This window comes from Pristiophorus japonicus, chromosome 1 (assembly GCF_044704955.1).
Source record: "Pristiophorus japonicus isolate sPriJap1 chromosome 1, sPriJap1.hap1, whole genome shotgun sequence".
Classification (NCBI taxonomy): Eukaryota; Metazoa; Chordata; class Chondrichthyes; family Pristiophoridae; genus Pristiophorus; species Pristiophorus japonicus.
The window spans coordinates 5285642-5303613 of NC_091977.1; the positions used below are offsets into that span (position 1 = coordinate 5285642).

General features: G+C 45.5%; 1 protein-coding gene across 4 annotated transcripts in view; it reads right to left on the reverse strand.

Moving 5' to 3' along the window:
* Window positions 1–17972, reverse strand: part of LOC139261944 (coiled-coil domain-containing protein 152) — a 270445-nt gene that overhangs the window by 85763 nt on the left and 166710 nt on the right. For all 4 annotated transcript variants that reach the window (XM_070877128.1, XM_070877124.1, XM_070877115.1 and 1 more), the window contains one exon: window positions 8496–8560. In XM_070877128.1, coding sequence (XP_070733229.1) covers window positions 8496–8560 — 65 coding nt within the window. The remainder of the gene's footprint in view (window positions 1–8495; window positions 8561–17972) is intronic.

The window sequence follows — 17972 nt, forward strand, 5'->3', positions numbered from 1 at the left end:
ATCACCATCACTAGTGGGGTAGTGCTGGACAGGCTAATGGGACTCAAGGTAGACAAGTCCCCTGGTCCTGATGAAATGCATCCCAGGGTATTAAAAGAGATGGCGGAAGTTGTAGCAGATGCATTCGTTATAATCTACCAAAATTCTCTGGACTCTGGGGAGGTACCAGCGGATTGGAAAGCAGCTAATGTAACGACTCTGTTTAAAAAAGGGGGCAGACAAAAGGCAGGTAACTATAGGCCGGTTAGTTTAACATCTGTAGTGGGGAAAATGCTTGAAACTATCATTAAGGAAGAAATAGCGGGACATCTAGATAGGAATCATGCAATCAAGCAGACGCAGCATGGATTCATGAAGGGGAAATCATGTTTAACTAATTTACTGGAATTCTTTGAGGATGTAACAAGCATGGTGGATAGAGGTGTACCGATGGATGTGGTGTATTTAGATTTCCAAAAGGCATTCGATAAGGGCCACACAAAAGGTTACTGCAGAAGATAGAGGTACGCGGCATCAAAGGAAATGTATTAGCGTGGATAGAGAATTGGCTGGCGAACAGAAAGCAGAGAGCTGGGATAAATGGGTCCTTTTCGGGTTGGAAATCGGTGGTTAGTGGTGTGCCACAGGGATCGGTGCTGGGACCACAACTGTTTACAACATACATAGATGACCTGGAAAAGGGGACGGAGTGTAGTGTAACAAAATTTGCAGATGACACTCAGATTAGTGGGAAAGCAGGTTGTGTAGAGGACTCAGAGAGGCTGCAAAGAGATTTGGATAGGTTAAGCGAATGGGCTAAGGTTTGGCAGATGGAATACAATGTCAGAAAGTGTGAGATCATCCACCTTGGGAAAAAAAAACAGTAAAGGGGAATATTATTTGAATGGGGAGAAATTACAACATGCTGAGGTGCAGAGGGACCTGGAGGTCCTTGTGCATGAATCCCAAAAAGTTAGTTTGCAGGTGCAGCAGGTAATCAGGAAGGCGAATGCAATGTTGGCCTTCATTGCGAGAGGGATGGAGTACAAAAGCAGGGAGGTCCTGCTGCAACTGTACAGGGTATTGGTGAGGCCTCACCTGGAGTACTGCATGCAGTTTTGGTCATCTTACTTAAGGAAGGATATACTGGCTTTGGAGAGGTACAGAGACGATTCACTTGGCTGATTCCGGAGATGAGGGGGTTACCTTATGATGATAGATTGAGTAGACTGGGTCTTTACTCGTTGGAGTTCAGAAGGATGAGGGGTGATCTTGTTGAAACATTTAAAATCATGAAAGGGATAGACAAGATAGAGGCAGAGAGGTTGTTTCACTGGTAGGGGAGACTAGAACTAGGGGGCACAGCCTCAAAATACGGGGGAGCCAATTTAAAACCGAGTTGAGAAGGAATTTCTTCTCCCAGAGGGTTGTGAATCTGTGGAATTCTCTGCCCAAGGAAGCAGTTGAGGCTAGCTCATTGAATGTGTTCAAGTCACAGATAGATAGATTTTTAACCAATAAGGGAATTAAGGGTTACGGGGAGAGGGCGGGTAAGTGGAGCTGAGTCCACGGCCAGATCAGCCATGATCTTGTTGAATAGCGGAGCAGGCTCGAGGGGCTAGATGGCCTACTCCTGTTCCTAATTCTTATGTTCACAGGTTTTTCAATGAAGGACCTAATATTCCAGGTCCTGAACTACATCCTGAAGGGTGGAAGATGCCTGTGTGTGGATTTTTTTAACGTGGGGTGGTCGTTGCACACCAGCCACCACACGGGCTTGACAGAGCTAGGTCTTGGTCCAGGGCCAAGGATTAACCAGGACGACTGGAGACCAGCTCTGCTGCACGGAGCTAGTGCGCACACATATCGCGGTGTGGGCTGGGCCCGTGCTGCCCCTCTTGTGGGCCCCAGATTCACGCCTCTCCTGGACCCCGGTCACTTCCTTCTCCAAACTCTTGCTCCTTTTCCCCTCCTGCTGTGCCTGCCCGCACTGCAATCAGCGACCTGGCTTCGCAGGCCAGGACTATTGGAGGGAGCAACGTGCAGCGACATACCACTGCAGGGAGCAGCGCGTGCTGCTGCAGGAGGGCCACAGCAATGTGGTTGACTGTTAACTGCTCTCTGGCTTAGCAAGCCACTCACTTGTACCAAACTACTACAAAGAAGTATCATGGACTGCAGCGGTTCAAGAAGGCGGCTCACCACCACCTTCTCAACGGTAATTAGGAATGGACAATAAATACTGACTTTACCAGCGATGCCCACATCCTGTAAACGAATAAAACAAGAGCATAACATGTTGCTGCTCGTTGTGTTGTAATGAGTTCCCTCTCGTGCTGTCAAGCTATACTTCTACACTCTGGCTCCTCATTTATTTTAGAGTTTATGTTGTGACACGCTCTGATGGAGCTTGCATTTATAAAAAGCTTTAGCACATCTCTCAGATCACACTTCGCATGCAATGGTGAAGAGACCTTGAGCAAACACGACAGTACTGAAGTTGAATTTGACAGGATTTTGAACCTGCGATGGGTCAAACGGTGATATATGTCTGGATGGTATGTGACTTGGAGGGAGATTTGGTGATAGTGTTTCCATGCAAGCACCATCGGAGCAGGCCGGGGAGCGGAAGTAACAGCATGGCGGCCTACCACTTGAGGAGCAGAACGTGCTGGAGCAGGAGAGCAACTGGATTGGACGTCATCAAAGATCCAGGTTGTTTATTGGAGCGTGGGCAGGTACTGCAGGAGCGGCGAGGTTGGGGCTAAGGAGCGACGAGCGATTGTAGAGGGACGTGATCGGGGCCCGGGAGAGGTGTAAGTTCGGGGGCCCAGAAGAGGCACGGGCCCAGGGGCAGCACGGGCCAGCCCACACTGCGATATGTGTGCGCACTAGGCCCGTGCAGCAGAGCTGGTCGCCAGTCATCTTGGTAAATCCTTGCCACTGGACCAAGACCTAGCTCTGTCAAGCCCGTGTGGTGGCTGGTGTGCAACGGTCACCACACATTAAAAAAAATCCACGCACAGGCAACTTCCACCCTTCAAGATGTAGTTCGGGACGTGGAATATTAGGTCCTTCATTGAAACGCCTGTGAACTTTTTGGCGTGGAAGCAAGTCATCCTCAACTCGAGAGACTGCCTATGACGATGATGATGATTCCATGCACCTGCTGCCCTTGTCCTTCTAGGTCAGGGCTGGGCAATTATTTGGGCTGGAGGGCCATTTAACAAGTTTGGGTGAGCTGTTGACGACTGCCCACCCAAGTTCCCCCTCAGGCGCCCGGCCGCACAGTCGCGCACCAATCGCGCGGTCCGACGCAGACCGGTTCGCAGCTCCTGCCGCTGGGAGAGATACTGTGCATGCGCAGCTGCATAGCGGCCTACCGTGCAGCAAATTCAAAGGGACCGTGCATGAAAAAAAGTTAGAGGGAACATTGCATAAACATAAATTCAGATAGTAGTCAGGTGCAATCTTGAATATACAATATTAATTGGATACTGCTTAGAAATGAATCAGAGATAAAAGTTGAAATTGTTGTGGTATCTTCTGGTCTCTGTAAATCAGTGCTGAGAAATAGAACTGTACCTGTTAAGTCCTGACTCTAATGTACTGACTTACACGAGACACATGCTGAAGTCAAGGTCACTCAGGATCTGCACCTTTAATTCCAGCTCTCCAGTGCTGCACTTGCCTGAGACCTCCCTTTATATACCTCAATGGGACAGGTATGGAGTGTCTCCTGCAAGTGCACCCCTGGTGGTAAGGTATGCTTATTGTTACAGGTCATATCCAGTTACAGTCATGTATAGCATGGTAGGATACAGTTATGTACAGTAATGTGAGATACTTGACAGTACCCTCTTTAGAGCCTGCATCAGCATCAATTGCCCACCTTAGTCATCCTTATGCTCTTCGGCAAAGATTACCAATGCCGTCCCAATTAGTTCCAGATGAGAACTCCCCTGCTGTCGTACTCTGGGTGCCGGAAGAGGAAAGACGCAGTTCCAGTCACTTTCTCCGGTAAAAGTGTCATGGAGATGATTAGCTGTGACTCAACTCTAAAATGGATCGGGCAAAGTCCAGTACACAGTGCATTCTGGGTATGGGCGCCCCCTCATCGGGGCCCAGAATCACGGAATGGATCTTTTTCAGATCTGGCTGAGGAAAATTGCTTTTGCGAATTATTGGCCCAGAAATCCGTGTTTCTTCTTCCTGTGGGCGTTCAACTAAAAACAGGAGAGAAGATGCGCACTTACCTTTTGGTCGAATGCTTGCCAGAGATCCCTTGCTCGAGGCTTCCTCTTCTTGCGCAACGGAGCGTGTTTATGTTGGGACGTCCGCAGGAGTCACGTGGGCCTGGGCACCCAATCACGGTAAAATATTTTCTCATTCATCGTAATAGAAGTTTTGTAAGTCGGAAACTCCTATTTCTATGAATGAGAAAAACACCCCCAAACACCGAAACACTACATAAAACATTTAAAAAAACAGCTCACATAAGTACACTATAGAAATTAAAGTTGATAGAAATGTTTTTTAAAGAAAAAAAATTTGCCGATTTAAAAAAAAAGTTTTAATTATGGTTTAAAATAAAATTACCTGAGTGGGCAGGGTTTTTACATAAATACTTTAAAATGTTTTATTTTAATCATGTTTTTGATATGTTTTTAAACTCTTATGCCTGTTTTTATAAAGCGCAGGAGTTTTGAGGACATTTGCTGGACAAGAGATGCGTAAATCTCACAATCTTGCCTCTGAGATGTGTGAGATCTGTCAAGCCAGAAACTTGACAGATCGGAAAAGCAGGTTTTCAGCGCATGCGCATTGCTGAAAACCGGCTTTTGCGATGCCTTCCCGGGTCTGTAGAAACTTCGGAAGGACCCGGGGAGGCCGGGGTTTCCACATCATTAATTTAAATGAAGTATTACTATGTTTTTTTCCTTGTCTGCAGTTCGGGTCTGACTCTGACCCATGAGAAGTGCAAATGGATAGACGATTGTGCAGCTCGAGCTTTGGCTCGCATTCTATTTCTGTCCCGTTCAGTGGAACGGATAGAATGACTTGACGGGCCGGATATGGCCCGCGGGCTGTATTTTGCCCACCACTGTTCTAAGTGGTGTATTGTGGGTTTGGGAGGTGTTGCCCAAGAAGCCTTGGCGAGTTGATGCAGTGCATCCAGTAGATAGTGCACACTGCAGCCCCGGTAGACCAGTGATGGAGGGGGTGGATGTTTAGACTAGTGAATTGGGTGCCGATCAAGCAGACTGCTTCGTCCTGGATAGTCTCGAGGTTTTTGAATGTTTTTGCAGTTGCACCCATCCAGGCAAGAAAGAAAGAAAGAATACTTGCATTTAAACAGCGCCTTTCATACCCACCGGACATCCAAAGCACTTTGCAGCCAATTAAGTACTTTTGGAGTGTAGTCACTGTTGCAATGTAGGAAACGTGGCAGCCAATTTGTGCACAGCAAGCTCCCAGAAACAGCAATGTGATAATGACCAGATAATCTGTTTTTAGTGATGCTGATTAAGGGATAAATATTGGCTCGGACACCGGGGTAAACTCCCCTGCTCTTCTTCAAAATAGTGCCATAGGATCTTTTACATCTCATCCGACAGTGCAACACTCCCTCTGTACTGCACTGGAGTGTCAGCCTAGATTTTTGTGGAACTTGAACCCACGACCTACTGACTCAGAAACTGAGTCACAGCTGATACAAGCACAAAATATTCCGTCATGCTCCTGAATTGTGCCTTGCAAGTGTTGGTGAGACTTTGGGGAGTCAGGAGGTGAGCCACTTGCCGCAAATTACCAAGCCTCAGGCCTGTTGTAGTTGGTCAATGGCGATCCCTAGAACTTACTACATAAATGATGCTGGGGGATTCGACGATGGTAATGCCATTGAATCTCAAGGGGGTTTAGTTAGGCTCTCTCTTTTCGAAGATGGTCATTGTCTGGCACATGTGTTGCACGAATGTTACCTGGTTGCTGTCCATGGACTGCTTCATTATCTGAGGAACTGCGAACGGTTCTGAATACTGTGTAAATCAGTGAACAGCACCACTTCTACTTATGATGGAGGGAAGGTGATTGATGAAGCAGCTGAAGATAATTGGGCTTAAAATGCTGCCTGAGGAACTCCTGTAGCGATGTCCTGTGCCTGAGATGTCTGGCCTCCAACAACCACATCCATCTTTCTTTGTGCTAGATATGACTCCACCCACTGGAGAGTACCCCCCGCGCCCCCATCCCAAATCCCTATTGTCTTCAGTTTTACTAGGGCCCCTTGATGCCACACTGGGTCGAATGTTGTCTTAATGTCATTTAGAACATAGAAACATAGAAATTTACAGCACAGAAGGAGACCGTTTTGGCCCATCGTGTCCCCGCCAGCTGACAAAGAGCCACACGGCCCTGGGTCAGCAGCCCTGAAGGTTACATATAAACCTCTGAACAATGAACAATGGCAGACAGGTAAAGAGCACCCAGCCCAGTCCGCCCCACACAACTGTGACACCCTTTACACTGAAACATTCTACACTCCACCCCAACCGGAGCCATGTGATCACCTGGGAGAGGCAAAAAACAGATAAAAACCCAGGCCAATTTAGGAGAAAAAAACATCTGGGAAAATTCCTCTCCAACCCATCCAGACGATCAAAACTAGTCCTGGAGATCACCCTGGCCGTACTTAGTACTTCCCTTCAGTACATAGGTTTTTAGGTTGAGTTCCCACCTACCATGTTGCCTCTGGGAGTTTGGATACATGGAGAGAGTAACAAAAGCAACTGAATACTGTTTTTTCTGGCAATATGGTCTCTGCATTTATTATTTGTATAATGGAAAGTATGGAAATTTCACTCAATAAATGTGTTAACTGAAAGTCTCATTTCATATATTAATTGAATAAAATATTCACACAAAGGGGTAGAATTTTGATGAAAGCTTCCGTCGGGGAGATGATGGAGAAGTCAGCCAGCTGCACAATACAAGTGATTGGAGGCTTGAACTATTTTTATTGCGCCTAGAATCGGGCAGCAAGTTCTGCGCTGCAATTTTTATCGCACTACCATCCCGTTGCCACCTTATACAGCAAATTCTTTCAACGTACCCTAACTGCATGTCGTCATTTACTGACACAGGACAACAACAACTTGCATTTATATAGCAACATAGTAATGTGTCCCAAGGCGCTTCACAGAAGTGTTATAAAACAACATTTGACTCCGAGCCACATAAGGAGAAATTTTGGCAGATGACAAAAGCTTGGTCAAAGAGGTAAGTATTAAGGTGCATCTTAAAGGGAGGTGGGGAAGTTTTAGGGAGGGAATTCCAGAGCTTAGGGCCTTGGCAGCTGAAGGCACGGCCACCAATGGTTGAGCGATTAAAGTCAAGGATTTTAATCTCAAGAGGCCAGAATTAGAGGAGTGCAGATAACTCGGGGGGTTGTGAGGCTGGAGGAGATTACAGATAGGGAGGGTTGTAGATAGGCATATGTCTGTCACTTTATGCACGCTGCAAACTTGTAATAGTTCAAGACTTCTTCTCTGCTCACATGACAAGATAGAATGTAATAGAAAGGTGGAGACCTAAAATGTAGGAAAGTCCAAAAATTACAAGCCCTTATCTCCGGTTGAGTAAGCCTTGCTGGACACTCTTGCCTTTAAGAGCACTGAAGGAGTAGGTGAACATGGATCTGGTCGCCTCCGCAAAGCTCAGGGCTAGTACCATCCTGCTCTTTTTATTCTTGTCCCCCCTTCTCAATTACTGATACATAGTCAGATATGTAGAAATACATAGAACACGGAAACATTTACTCTCCATGCAAACAAACGTTCCAATCATATTTACCCGCCCTGTTCCCATCTCGTTGATCCCCTTTCCTTGGGCGGGGCCAAAATTGAATGGCAGGTACGCCAACCAAATGACTCATTATCGGAGGAATTGTGAATGGAGCTGAACGCTGCTCTGTCTCGGGTCCTGGCAAGCTTCTTGAGTGTTGTTGCAGCTGCCCCCAGCCAGTCAAGTGGTTAATATTCCATCATACACCTTGTGGACTGTGCAGAGGTTTTGAAGGGTGAGGAGGCGAGCCAACTCTTCGCAGAGTACCCAGCCTCTGCCATGCTTTTGCAGCCATGCAGTTGATATGGCTGGTCCAGTCAAGGCTGTGGTCAATGAGGTCATTGCCTGGATTTTAATGGTGGGGTCTCGGCGGTGGTGGTGTTATTAAAGGTAGATGGAGATGCCAAGGCTTTCCCTTGATATGGGATAACATTAATGCTGCAAACAAATAATAACTGTAACATAATGAGTGTAGGTTTATCAGGTGATAATCTGTATTTGGCTGTCGGCCAGTAACATAATTAGAGTATAAATACATTATATATTTAAGTGTCAGGCTATTGGAAATAAAATCACAACTGTAGAAATTTGATGGGTAATGGAATACTCCTCATCATCAGATTGAATCTTCACAGTGTAAAGTCCAGTGCAAAGTTGCATTCTGCAGATCTTACCTGTTCAACCACTCTTAACTTCTCTTCTTGAACCTGGATACATTTTTTTAAATGTTCATTTTCATCTGTAAAAGTAGAGATGTTTTAAAAATGTATCAATTTAGCTACGTAATTATTTCTAAAATAAATGCAAACAACATAACAACTTGCGATATATAGAACATCTCACATTAAGAACAACAAACTAAGCCATTAACTGCAACACAAAATGAGGGGAGATTTTCCAGCACAGAAACAGGCCATTTGGCTCAACTGATCTATGCCTCCCTGCATTCAAATTATCTCCTCCAACCCTGTATTCTCTTCTCCCTCATGTATACATCAAGCCTTCCCTTAAATGTGTCAATCTATCGGCTTCAACCACTCCATGTGGCAGCAGGATTAACATTCTCAACTCTCTGGGCTGGATTTTACCAACCGGGGCGGTGGACGGGACACACATCCTTGGCAAATCCCAACCCCACAGCTGTGTCGATCCCAGCCTGCGACATGATTTTATGATGATGGGGCTTGTTAAACCCTCCCTTGAAGTTTCTGGCCAAATATAAAAGGAAGTGGGTCTGATGATGTCAACAGCCGGTTTCCTTAAAGGGACTATGTCCACATTTATTTTGACAGTTGTGCTGTCAGTGTTCTACAGCATTAAGATGCTGAAAACACTGACAAGCACTGCACTGCACAAAGGTGCACAGCTGAACCCAGGCTCAGCACGCAGGGAGGTTCTCTTCCCTTCCAAAGGGCAGAAGAGACCTCCCCAGGACACCAATGCAGCTTGGTTGCACATTGCACAGGATGTTGTGCTGCAGTGGCACAAACCTTTCAATGATCTCAGTAGATCACGAAACATGACTGCAAAGCCACACTCAACCTCATCCTGCTGTGCCACTCATCACACACCCATCCCTCTCTATCAACATTATCACTTCCCCAGCTCACTAGCCACCCCTCACACTCACCCTTGTCCAATCATACCAACTAGCAACACACAAGGGTAGGCACATGGGTGTTATCGCCAATATTCTTGTAACGTTTCTGTTAATGTGTTGTCAAACATTGAAATCTTTATTTTCAACACTTTGCCTACTTGGACAGATCTGTGAGCACCTTTGGAAGTGGCTCAGTGAGTTGTAGTGAATGGTGAGACATAACGGTACCCCCGCAATGGTGATGAGTGTGAAAGGAATGGTTTGATCATTGCAGGGATGCTTTATGGTGTAGGTGTGGGGTGGTGCCAACCTGGCGCATCATGTGGCAGCCAGGGTGGACAGCATCAAGTGAAGTCAATCTGGCCATGATGAGGCCATCCCGGGCAGCAATGTGGTCGGGTGCTGATGCCCTGTGCCCTGTGCAGCATCAGGTGATTGCGGAGAAGGTCAGTGTTGTTGTTGGTGATGCTGGTGTGCCTGGTGACGTTGGTGTTGGGGCTGATCGTGGTGGGATTCTGAGGACCAAGGTGAGATTTTATCACAGGCACGGATGCTGATGGAATAGATGGCAACTGAAGTTGAGATGACAGAAGTGAGAGAGGTTGCTCCAAGAAGGTGAAACTGGAATGAAAGTTCACCTCAAACACTTCAAACTTCCATAAAGCTGAAAAGTGTATTCCAAATCCTAAAGGCTCCAGCTTCTAAGATTGGAAATTGAACAGATGTGAAATGGCTGCTTTTATACCATTTTTGCAGCTGTCAACTATTCGCAGCAATGGAGAGTCATTGAGAACCTGACACTTACTTGATGTGATCCCGAGCGCTGGGAACCTCGAACAAAACTTGGAAAAATCATGAACTACCTTTAAGCAGCTTCTTACATATCTCAATTACCTGAGCCACCGCTTAGTGCTGGGTCTGCAAACCGCCGGGAGAGCCGTCACTTTGGAAACTAACAAGGAGGCGGGTTCAGAACGGACTTCCGCCCCGCTGCGAATCACGGACCCTCCTCCAAACTCGCACTCACAGTGCCGGTAAGAATCCGGCCTCTGTCTAAAGAAATTCCTCATATATTCTTTCTCCGATCTTATATTTATAGCCCGTTGTTCTGGACTCACCCACAAGTGGAAACACTTTCTCGACAGCCACCCAATCAAACTCTTTCCTAATTTTAAAGCTGTCTCCTCTCAGTCTTCTCTTTCCAGAGAAAAGAGCCTCAGCATGCTCAAGCTTTCCTGGCTGTAGTATCCTTTCAATTCTGGTAACATCTAGTAACCAAATCAAATTGGTCAGGGTATCCTTGAGGAAGAGTTCATAGAATGCATAAGGGATGGGTCCCTTGAGCAGTATGTAATGGAATCAATCAGGGGGCAGGCTATCTTAGATCTGGTCCTGTGTAATGAGACAGGATTAATAAACAATCTTCTAGTAAAGGATCCCCTCGGAATGAGTGATCATAGCATGATTGAATTTCAAATTCAGATGGAGGGTGAGAAAGTTGGATCTCTAACCAGCGTACTAAACTTAAATAAAGGAGACTATGAAGGTATGAGGGCAGAGTTGGCTGAAGTGAACTGGGAAAATAGATTAAAGTGTCGGACGGTTGATGAACAGTGGTGTACATTTAAGGAGATATTTCACAACTCTCAAGAAAAATATATTCCAGTGAAGAGGAAAGGGTGTGAGAGAAAAGATAGCCATCCGTGGCTAACTAAAGAAATAAAGGACGGTATCCAATTAAAAACAAGGGCATACAAAGTGGCCAAAACTAGTGGGAGGACAGAAGATTCGGAGGCATTTAAAAGCCAGCAAAGAATGACTAAAAAAATGATGAAGAAAGGGAAGATAGACTATGAAAGTAAACTATCACAAAGTATAAAAACAGATAGCAAGAGTTTCTATAGGCATATAAAAAGGAAAAGAGTGGCTAAAGTCAATGTTGGTCCCTTAAAGGGCAAGACCGAGGAATTAGTAATGGGAAACATGGAGATGGCAGAAACACTGAACAAATATTTTGTATCAGTCTTTACAGTAGAGAACACTAACAATATTCCAATTGTGGATAGTCAAGGGGCTATAGGGGGGAGGAACTTAACATAATCACAAAGGAGATGGTGCTCAGTAAGATAATGGGACTAAAGGCAGATAAATCCTCTGGACCTGATGGCTTGCATCCTAGGATCGTAAGAGAAGTAGCGGCAGGGATTGTGGATGCATTGGTTGTAAATTACCAAAATTCCCTGGATTTTGGGGAGATCCCAGCAGATTGGAAAACTGAAAATATAATGCCCTTATTTAAAAAACGAGGCAGACAAAAAGCAGGAAACTATAGACCAGTTAGCCTAACATCTGTGGTTGGGAAAATGTTGGATGACATTATTAAAGAAGCAGTAGCAGGATATTTGGAAAAGCAAAATTCGGTCAGGCAGAGTCAGCGTGAATTTATGAAGGGAAAGTCATGTTTGACAAATTTGCTGGAGTTCTTTGAGGATGTAACGATTAGGGTGGATAAAGGGGAACCAGTGGATGTGGTGCATTTGGACTTCCAGGAGGCATTTGACAAGGTGTCACATAAAAGGTTACTGCACAAGATAAAAGTTCACGGGGTTGGGGGTAATATATTAGCATGGATAGAGGATTGGCTAACTAACAGAAAACAGAGAGAATGGGTCATTCTCGGGTTCGCAATCAGTAACTAGTGGGGTGCCGCAGGGATCAGTACTGGGACCCCAACTATTTACAATCTATATTAACGACTTGGAAGAAGGGACCGAGTGTAACGTAGCCAAGTTTGCTGACGATATAAAGATGGGAGGAAAAGCAACGTGTGAGGAGAATACAAAAAATCTTCAAAAGCACATAGACAGGCTAAGTGAGTGGTCAAAAATTTGGCAGATGGAGTATAATGTTGGAAAGTGTGAAGTCATGCACTTTGGCAGAAAAAATCAAAGAGCAATTTATTATTTAAATGGAGAAAGATTGCAAAGTGCTGCAGTACAGCGAGACCTGGGGGTACTTGTGCATGAAACATAAAAGGATAGTATGCAGGTACAGCAAGTGATCAGGAAGGCCAATGGAATCTTGGCCTTTATTGCAAAGGGGATGGAGTATAAAAGCAGGGAAGTCTTGCTACAGTTATACAGGGTATTGGTGAGGCCACACCTGGAATACTGCATGCAGTTTTGGTTTCCATATTTACGAAAGGATATACTTGCTTTGGAGGCAGTTCAGAGAAGGTTCACTAGGTTGATTCCTGATTGGCTTATGAAGAAAGGTTGAGGAGGTTGGGCCTCTATTTATTGGAATTCAGAAGAATGAGAGGTGATCTTATCGAAATGTATAAGATTATGAAGGGGCTTGACAAGGTGGATGCAGAGAGGATTTTTCCACTGATGGGGGAGACTAGAACTTGAGGGCATAATCTTAGAATAAGGGATCGCCCATTTAAAACTGAGATGAGAGAAATTTCTTCTCTCAGAGGGTTGTAAGTCTGTGGAATTCACTGCCTCAGAGAGCTGTGGAAGCTGGGACATTGAATAAATTTAAGACAGAAACAGACAGTTTCTTAACCGATAAGGGAATAAGGGGTTATAGGGAGCGGGCAGGGAAGTGAACCTGAGTCCATAATCGGATCAGCCATAATCGTATTAAATGGCGAAGCAGGCTCGAGGGGCCGTACGGTCTATTCCTGCTCCTATTTCTTACGTTCTTATCTGTGGAAAACTTTTGTACACTTTCCCTTGTCTCTTATTTCTATTACTTGCGCAAAAGAATTTCATACTGTTGGTTAAATGTGGTATTTTTTTCTCAATCCTTAAATCCCATTAGTTAAGGAGATACTGTAGGTCCCAGATGCACCATTTCCCTCGCCGCACCGTTATCAGCTCGTTCTTCCAGCAAGTTATTGGGCAAAAGATTTTGAGCTGAAGGGTGCAGGAAAATGTCTAACTAACTGGGCACGCCACAAGATGCCCCACTCCAGCAAGGTTTAGCCCAAAACGATTTGCACCTGAATAAAGCTTTTGAAATTTCTCCCTAGCTTTTCATCAAATTATTTTGAAAAACAACCAAACAGATTTTGTTAGAGACCAAGAGGCATTCTATGTTTCAGGTGGCTTAAATGCAAATAATATATCTTGGGCAATTCTGCAGTGTGCAGATTAATTCCAGATCTGCCTTCAGCTAACAATGCTTGAGTCTGGCCAAAAATATCCAAGCCCAGCTTTTCGGAGAGAAGTGGAGGCCTTCAAGTAAAAACTTTAACGAAGACATTAAAAGACACAAAAGACAATACCATAAATTTAATTGTGTAATTGCAAAATATATAATTCTTTAAATGTTCTATTTTCATTAAATTATTATTTTGGATATTCAGTTGCTAAGTTAAGAATTTTTTTAAAGCATTTTGAATGATTCAGCAATACACAGCAAAATGGTGATGTAGGTTCCCCATAAAAATGTTTAAATTAGCAATTTCAATTGTGAATCTTGACATGAAGGCATAACTCAGAATACTATGAGCTGTTGCCAGATTTCTCTTTCTTGCAGCTAGAGTGAAGTTTGCAAATCTTGTTGGTCGAGGTTTTATGCTTTGGTGTCTGCCAGCCCATAATTTCCCTTCCATTAAAATGAACGAGTAGAAAATTGCAGGCTGGTAAGCAGAAACAGAAAATCCCGATCACTATCTCCGTCGTCTTCCTTCCATTTCTACAGCTCCACTAACACCCACTTCATGGTGTCTCCTCCCGGTAACATAATTGTGCAGCATAAAGAGCAGTGTAACCAATGTTTCCTTTAAGCTGCCAACCACACGGCGCTCTGCAGCTCCTGCGCAGCCGGCTCACCGGCTTTTAAATAGGGAAAAACTTGCATGCGCAGTATTCTGAATGTACCACACAGCCTCTTAAAGGGTTAGGGTTAAAGGAGCTGTGAACCCCCAAAGTTTAAAGGGAACATTGAGTTCCATCAGACCTATCCAGACAGTGTAATCTTTGAAGAGAATTTGAACATCAAAGAGTGATTGGATTTGGGAGCGGCTGGGTGGTAAAAAAGTGCTGAAATTAACAGTGCGTCGGGAAGCCAGCTTCATCATCATAATCTAAAAATGAGTCCTTAGGTGGCTGAAAAGTCCAACACGAGAGCCGCAGGTTAGGTCCCTGTCACAGGTGGGACAGATAGTCGTTCAGGGAAGTGGTGGGTGGGACAGGTTTGCCGCACGCTCCTTCCGCTGCCTGCGTTTGATTTCTGCATGCTCTCGGCGATGAGACTCGAGGTGCTCAGCGCCCTCCCGGATGCACTTCCTCCACTTAGGGCGGTCATTGGCCAGGGACTCCCAGGTGTCGATCGGGATGTTGCACTTTATCAGTGAAGCTTTGAGGGTGTCGTTGTAACGTTTCCTCTGCCTACCTTTGGCTCGTTTGCCGTGAAGGGAGTTCCGAGTAGAGCGCTTGCTTTGGGAGTCTCGTGTCTGGCATGTGAACAATGTGGCCTGCTCAGCGGAGCTGTTCAAGTGTGGTCAATGCTTCATAGAAACATAGAAAATAGGTGCAGGAGTAGGCCATTCGGCCCTTCGAGCCTGCACCACCATTCAATAAGATCATGGCTGATCATTCACCTCAGTACCCCATTCCTGCTTTCTCTCCATACACCTTGATTCCCTTAGCAGTAAGGGCCATATCTAACTCCCTCTTGAATATATCCAATGAACTGGCATCAACAACTCTCTGCGGTAGAGAATTCCACAGATTAACAACTCTCTGAGTGAAGAAGTTTCTCCTCATCTCGGTCCTAAATGGCCTACCCCTTATCTTTAGGCTATGTCCCCTGGTTCTGGACTTCCCCAACATCGGGAACATTCTTCCTGCATCTAACCTGTCCAGTCCCGTCAGTATTTTATGTTTCTATGAGATCCCCTCTCATTCTTCTAAACTCCAGTGAATACAGGCCCAGTCGCTCCAGTCTCTCCTCATATGTCAGTCCTGCCATCCCGGGAATCAGTCTGGTGAACCTTCGCTGCACTCCCTCAATAGCAAGAACATCCTTCCTCAGATTAGGAGACCAAAACTGAACACAATAGTCCAGGTGAGGCCTCACTAAGGCCCTGTATACTGCAGTAAGACATCCCTGCTCCTGTACTTAAATCCCCTAGCTATGAAGGCCAACATACCATTTGCCTTCTTCACCGCCCGCTGTAACTGTATGCCGACCTTCAATGACTGATGTACCATGACACCCAGGTCTCGTTGCCCCTCCCCTTTTCCTAATCTGCCGCCATTCAGATAGGTGATGCAATGGAGGTGCGAGTAGCCGATCTTTGTGATGGAGAGGATATGGAGTCAGAAACTCAGTTCAGGGTCGAATAAGATGCCGAGATTGCAAACAGTCTGGTTCAGCCTGTGATGGGGAGGGGGATGGAGTTGGTGGCAAAGATATGTAGTGAGGAGTGAAGATAATGGATTCGCTCTTTCTGATGTTTAGCTGGAGGAAATTGTGATTCATCTAAGACTACATGTCATGCTAGTAGTTTGACAACACAGAGGCAGTGGAGGGATAGAGAAAGATGGTGGAGAGATAGAGCTGGTTTTCATCAGTGTACCCCATGTCTTCAGATGTCTCTAAGGAGCAACATGTAGTTGAAGAAAGGGAGAGAAACATAGAAACATAGAAAATAGGTGCAGGAGTAGGCCATTCAGCCCTTTAAGCCTGCACCACCATTCAATAAGATCATGACTGATCATTCCCTCAGTACCCCTTTCCTGCTTTCTCTCCATACCCCTTGATCCCTTTAGTCGGAAGAGCCATATCTAACTCCCTCTTGAATATATCCAATGAACTGGCATCAACAACTCTCTGCGGCAGGGAATTCCACAGGTTAACAACTCTCTGAGTGAAGAAGTTTCTCCTCATCTCAGTCCTAAATGGCCTACCCCTTATCCTAAGACTGTGTCCCCTGGTTCTGGACTTCCCCAACATCGGGAACATTCTTCCTGCATCTAACCTGTCCCGTCCCGTCAGAATCTTATACGTTTCTATGAGATCCCCTCTCATCCTTCTAAACTCCAGTGTATAAAGGCCCAGTTGATCCAGTCTCTCCTCATATGTCAGTCCAGCCATCCCTGGAATCAGTCTGGTGAACCTTCGCTGCACTCCCTCAATAGCAAGAATGTCCTTCCTCAGATTAGGAGACCAAAACTGAACACAATATATTCAAGTGAGGCCTCACTAAGGCCCTGTACAACTGCAGTAAGACCTGCTCCTATACTCAAATCCCCTAGCTATGGAGGCCAACATGCCATTTGCCTTCTTCACCGTCTGCTGTACCTGCATGCCAATTATGCTGGGGATGTTGGCCTGATCGAGGACGTTAATATTGGTGCATCTGTCCTCCCAGGTGATTTGCAGGAGACATCGTTGGTGGTATTTCTCCAGCGACTTGAGGTGCCTACATACAGGAGGGCGGGTATTACTACAGCCATGTAGACCATGAGCTTGGTGGCAGATTTGAGGGCCTGATCTTCGAACACTCTCTTCCTCAGGCGGCCGAAGGCTGACTTCCACATTTCACTGGGGCAGGTCCAGCAACGTGCGAGAAACCCCCTCGGGAGAGGTGAGTTGCCAATTGAAAGCATTTAAGAGATAGTTAACAGGTTTTTTAACAAGAGTTTTAACTTTCACTGTGGGTCAATGGGTTTCCTGGGCTTCCTGGACCTCGCCAGTGAAAGCAAGACAATTGAAGGGGCTGTAGAAATGACAGGTAAAAAGAGACCACACACCTGCTTCCTTGCCGAAGGGAAAGGCTTTTGATCACAGCACTTGTTCTGAGGAATATGCTTTCAGTACATTGATTTCTAAAACTTTGGAGGTGGTATCGATTAATTTGGAGGTGGATTTCACTGCATTGCAGGACACTCTCATTACTTTAGAGCTTTGTGCATCTGATCTCCACTTTAAGTCTGTCATATATCAGATCAGCATGGTTGCTGCTAATGCTGTTTCACCTTTGACCTCAGATGAGGACCAAGATGAGCGCCGGCATCAGCAGCAGTGCATATTGTTGCCCGGGATGAACTCATCATAAGTACATGAGAACATAAGAAATAGGAGCAGGAGTAGGCCATACGGCCCCTCGAGCCTACTCCGCCATTTAATACGATCATGGCTGATCTGATCATGGATTCTTCCCCGCCCGCTCCCCATAACCCCTTATTCCCTTATCGGTTAAGAAACTGTCTATCTCTGTCTTAAATTTATTCAATGACCCAGCTTCCACAGCTCTCTGAGGCAGCGAATTCCACAGATTTACAACCCTTTGAAGGAAGAAATTCCTCCTCATCTCAGTTTTAAATGGGTGGCCCCTTATTCTAAGATTATGCCCTCAAGTTCTAGTTTCCCCCATCAGTGGAAACATCCTCTCTGCATCCACCTTGTCACGACCCCTCATAATCTTATACGTTTCAATAAGATCACCTCTCATTCTTCTGAATTCCAATGAGTAGAGGCCCAACCTCCTCAACCTTTCCTCACAAGTCAACCCCCTCATCCCCGGAATCAA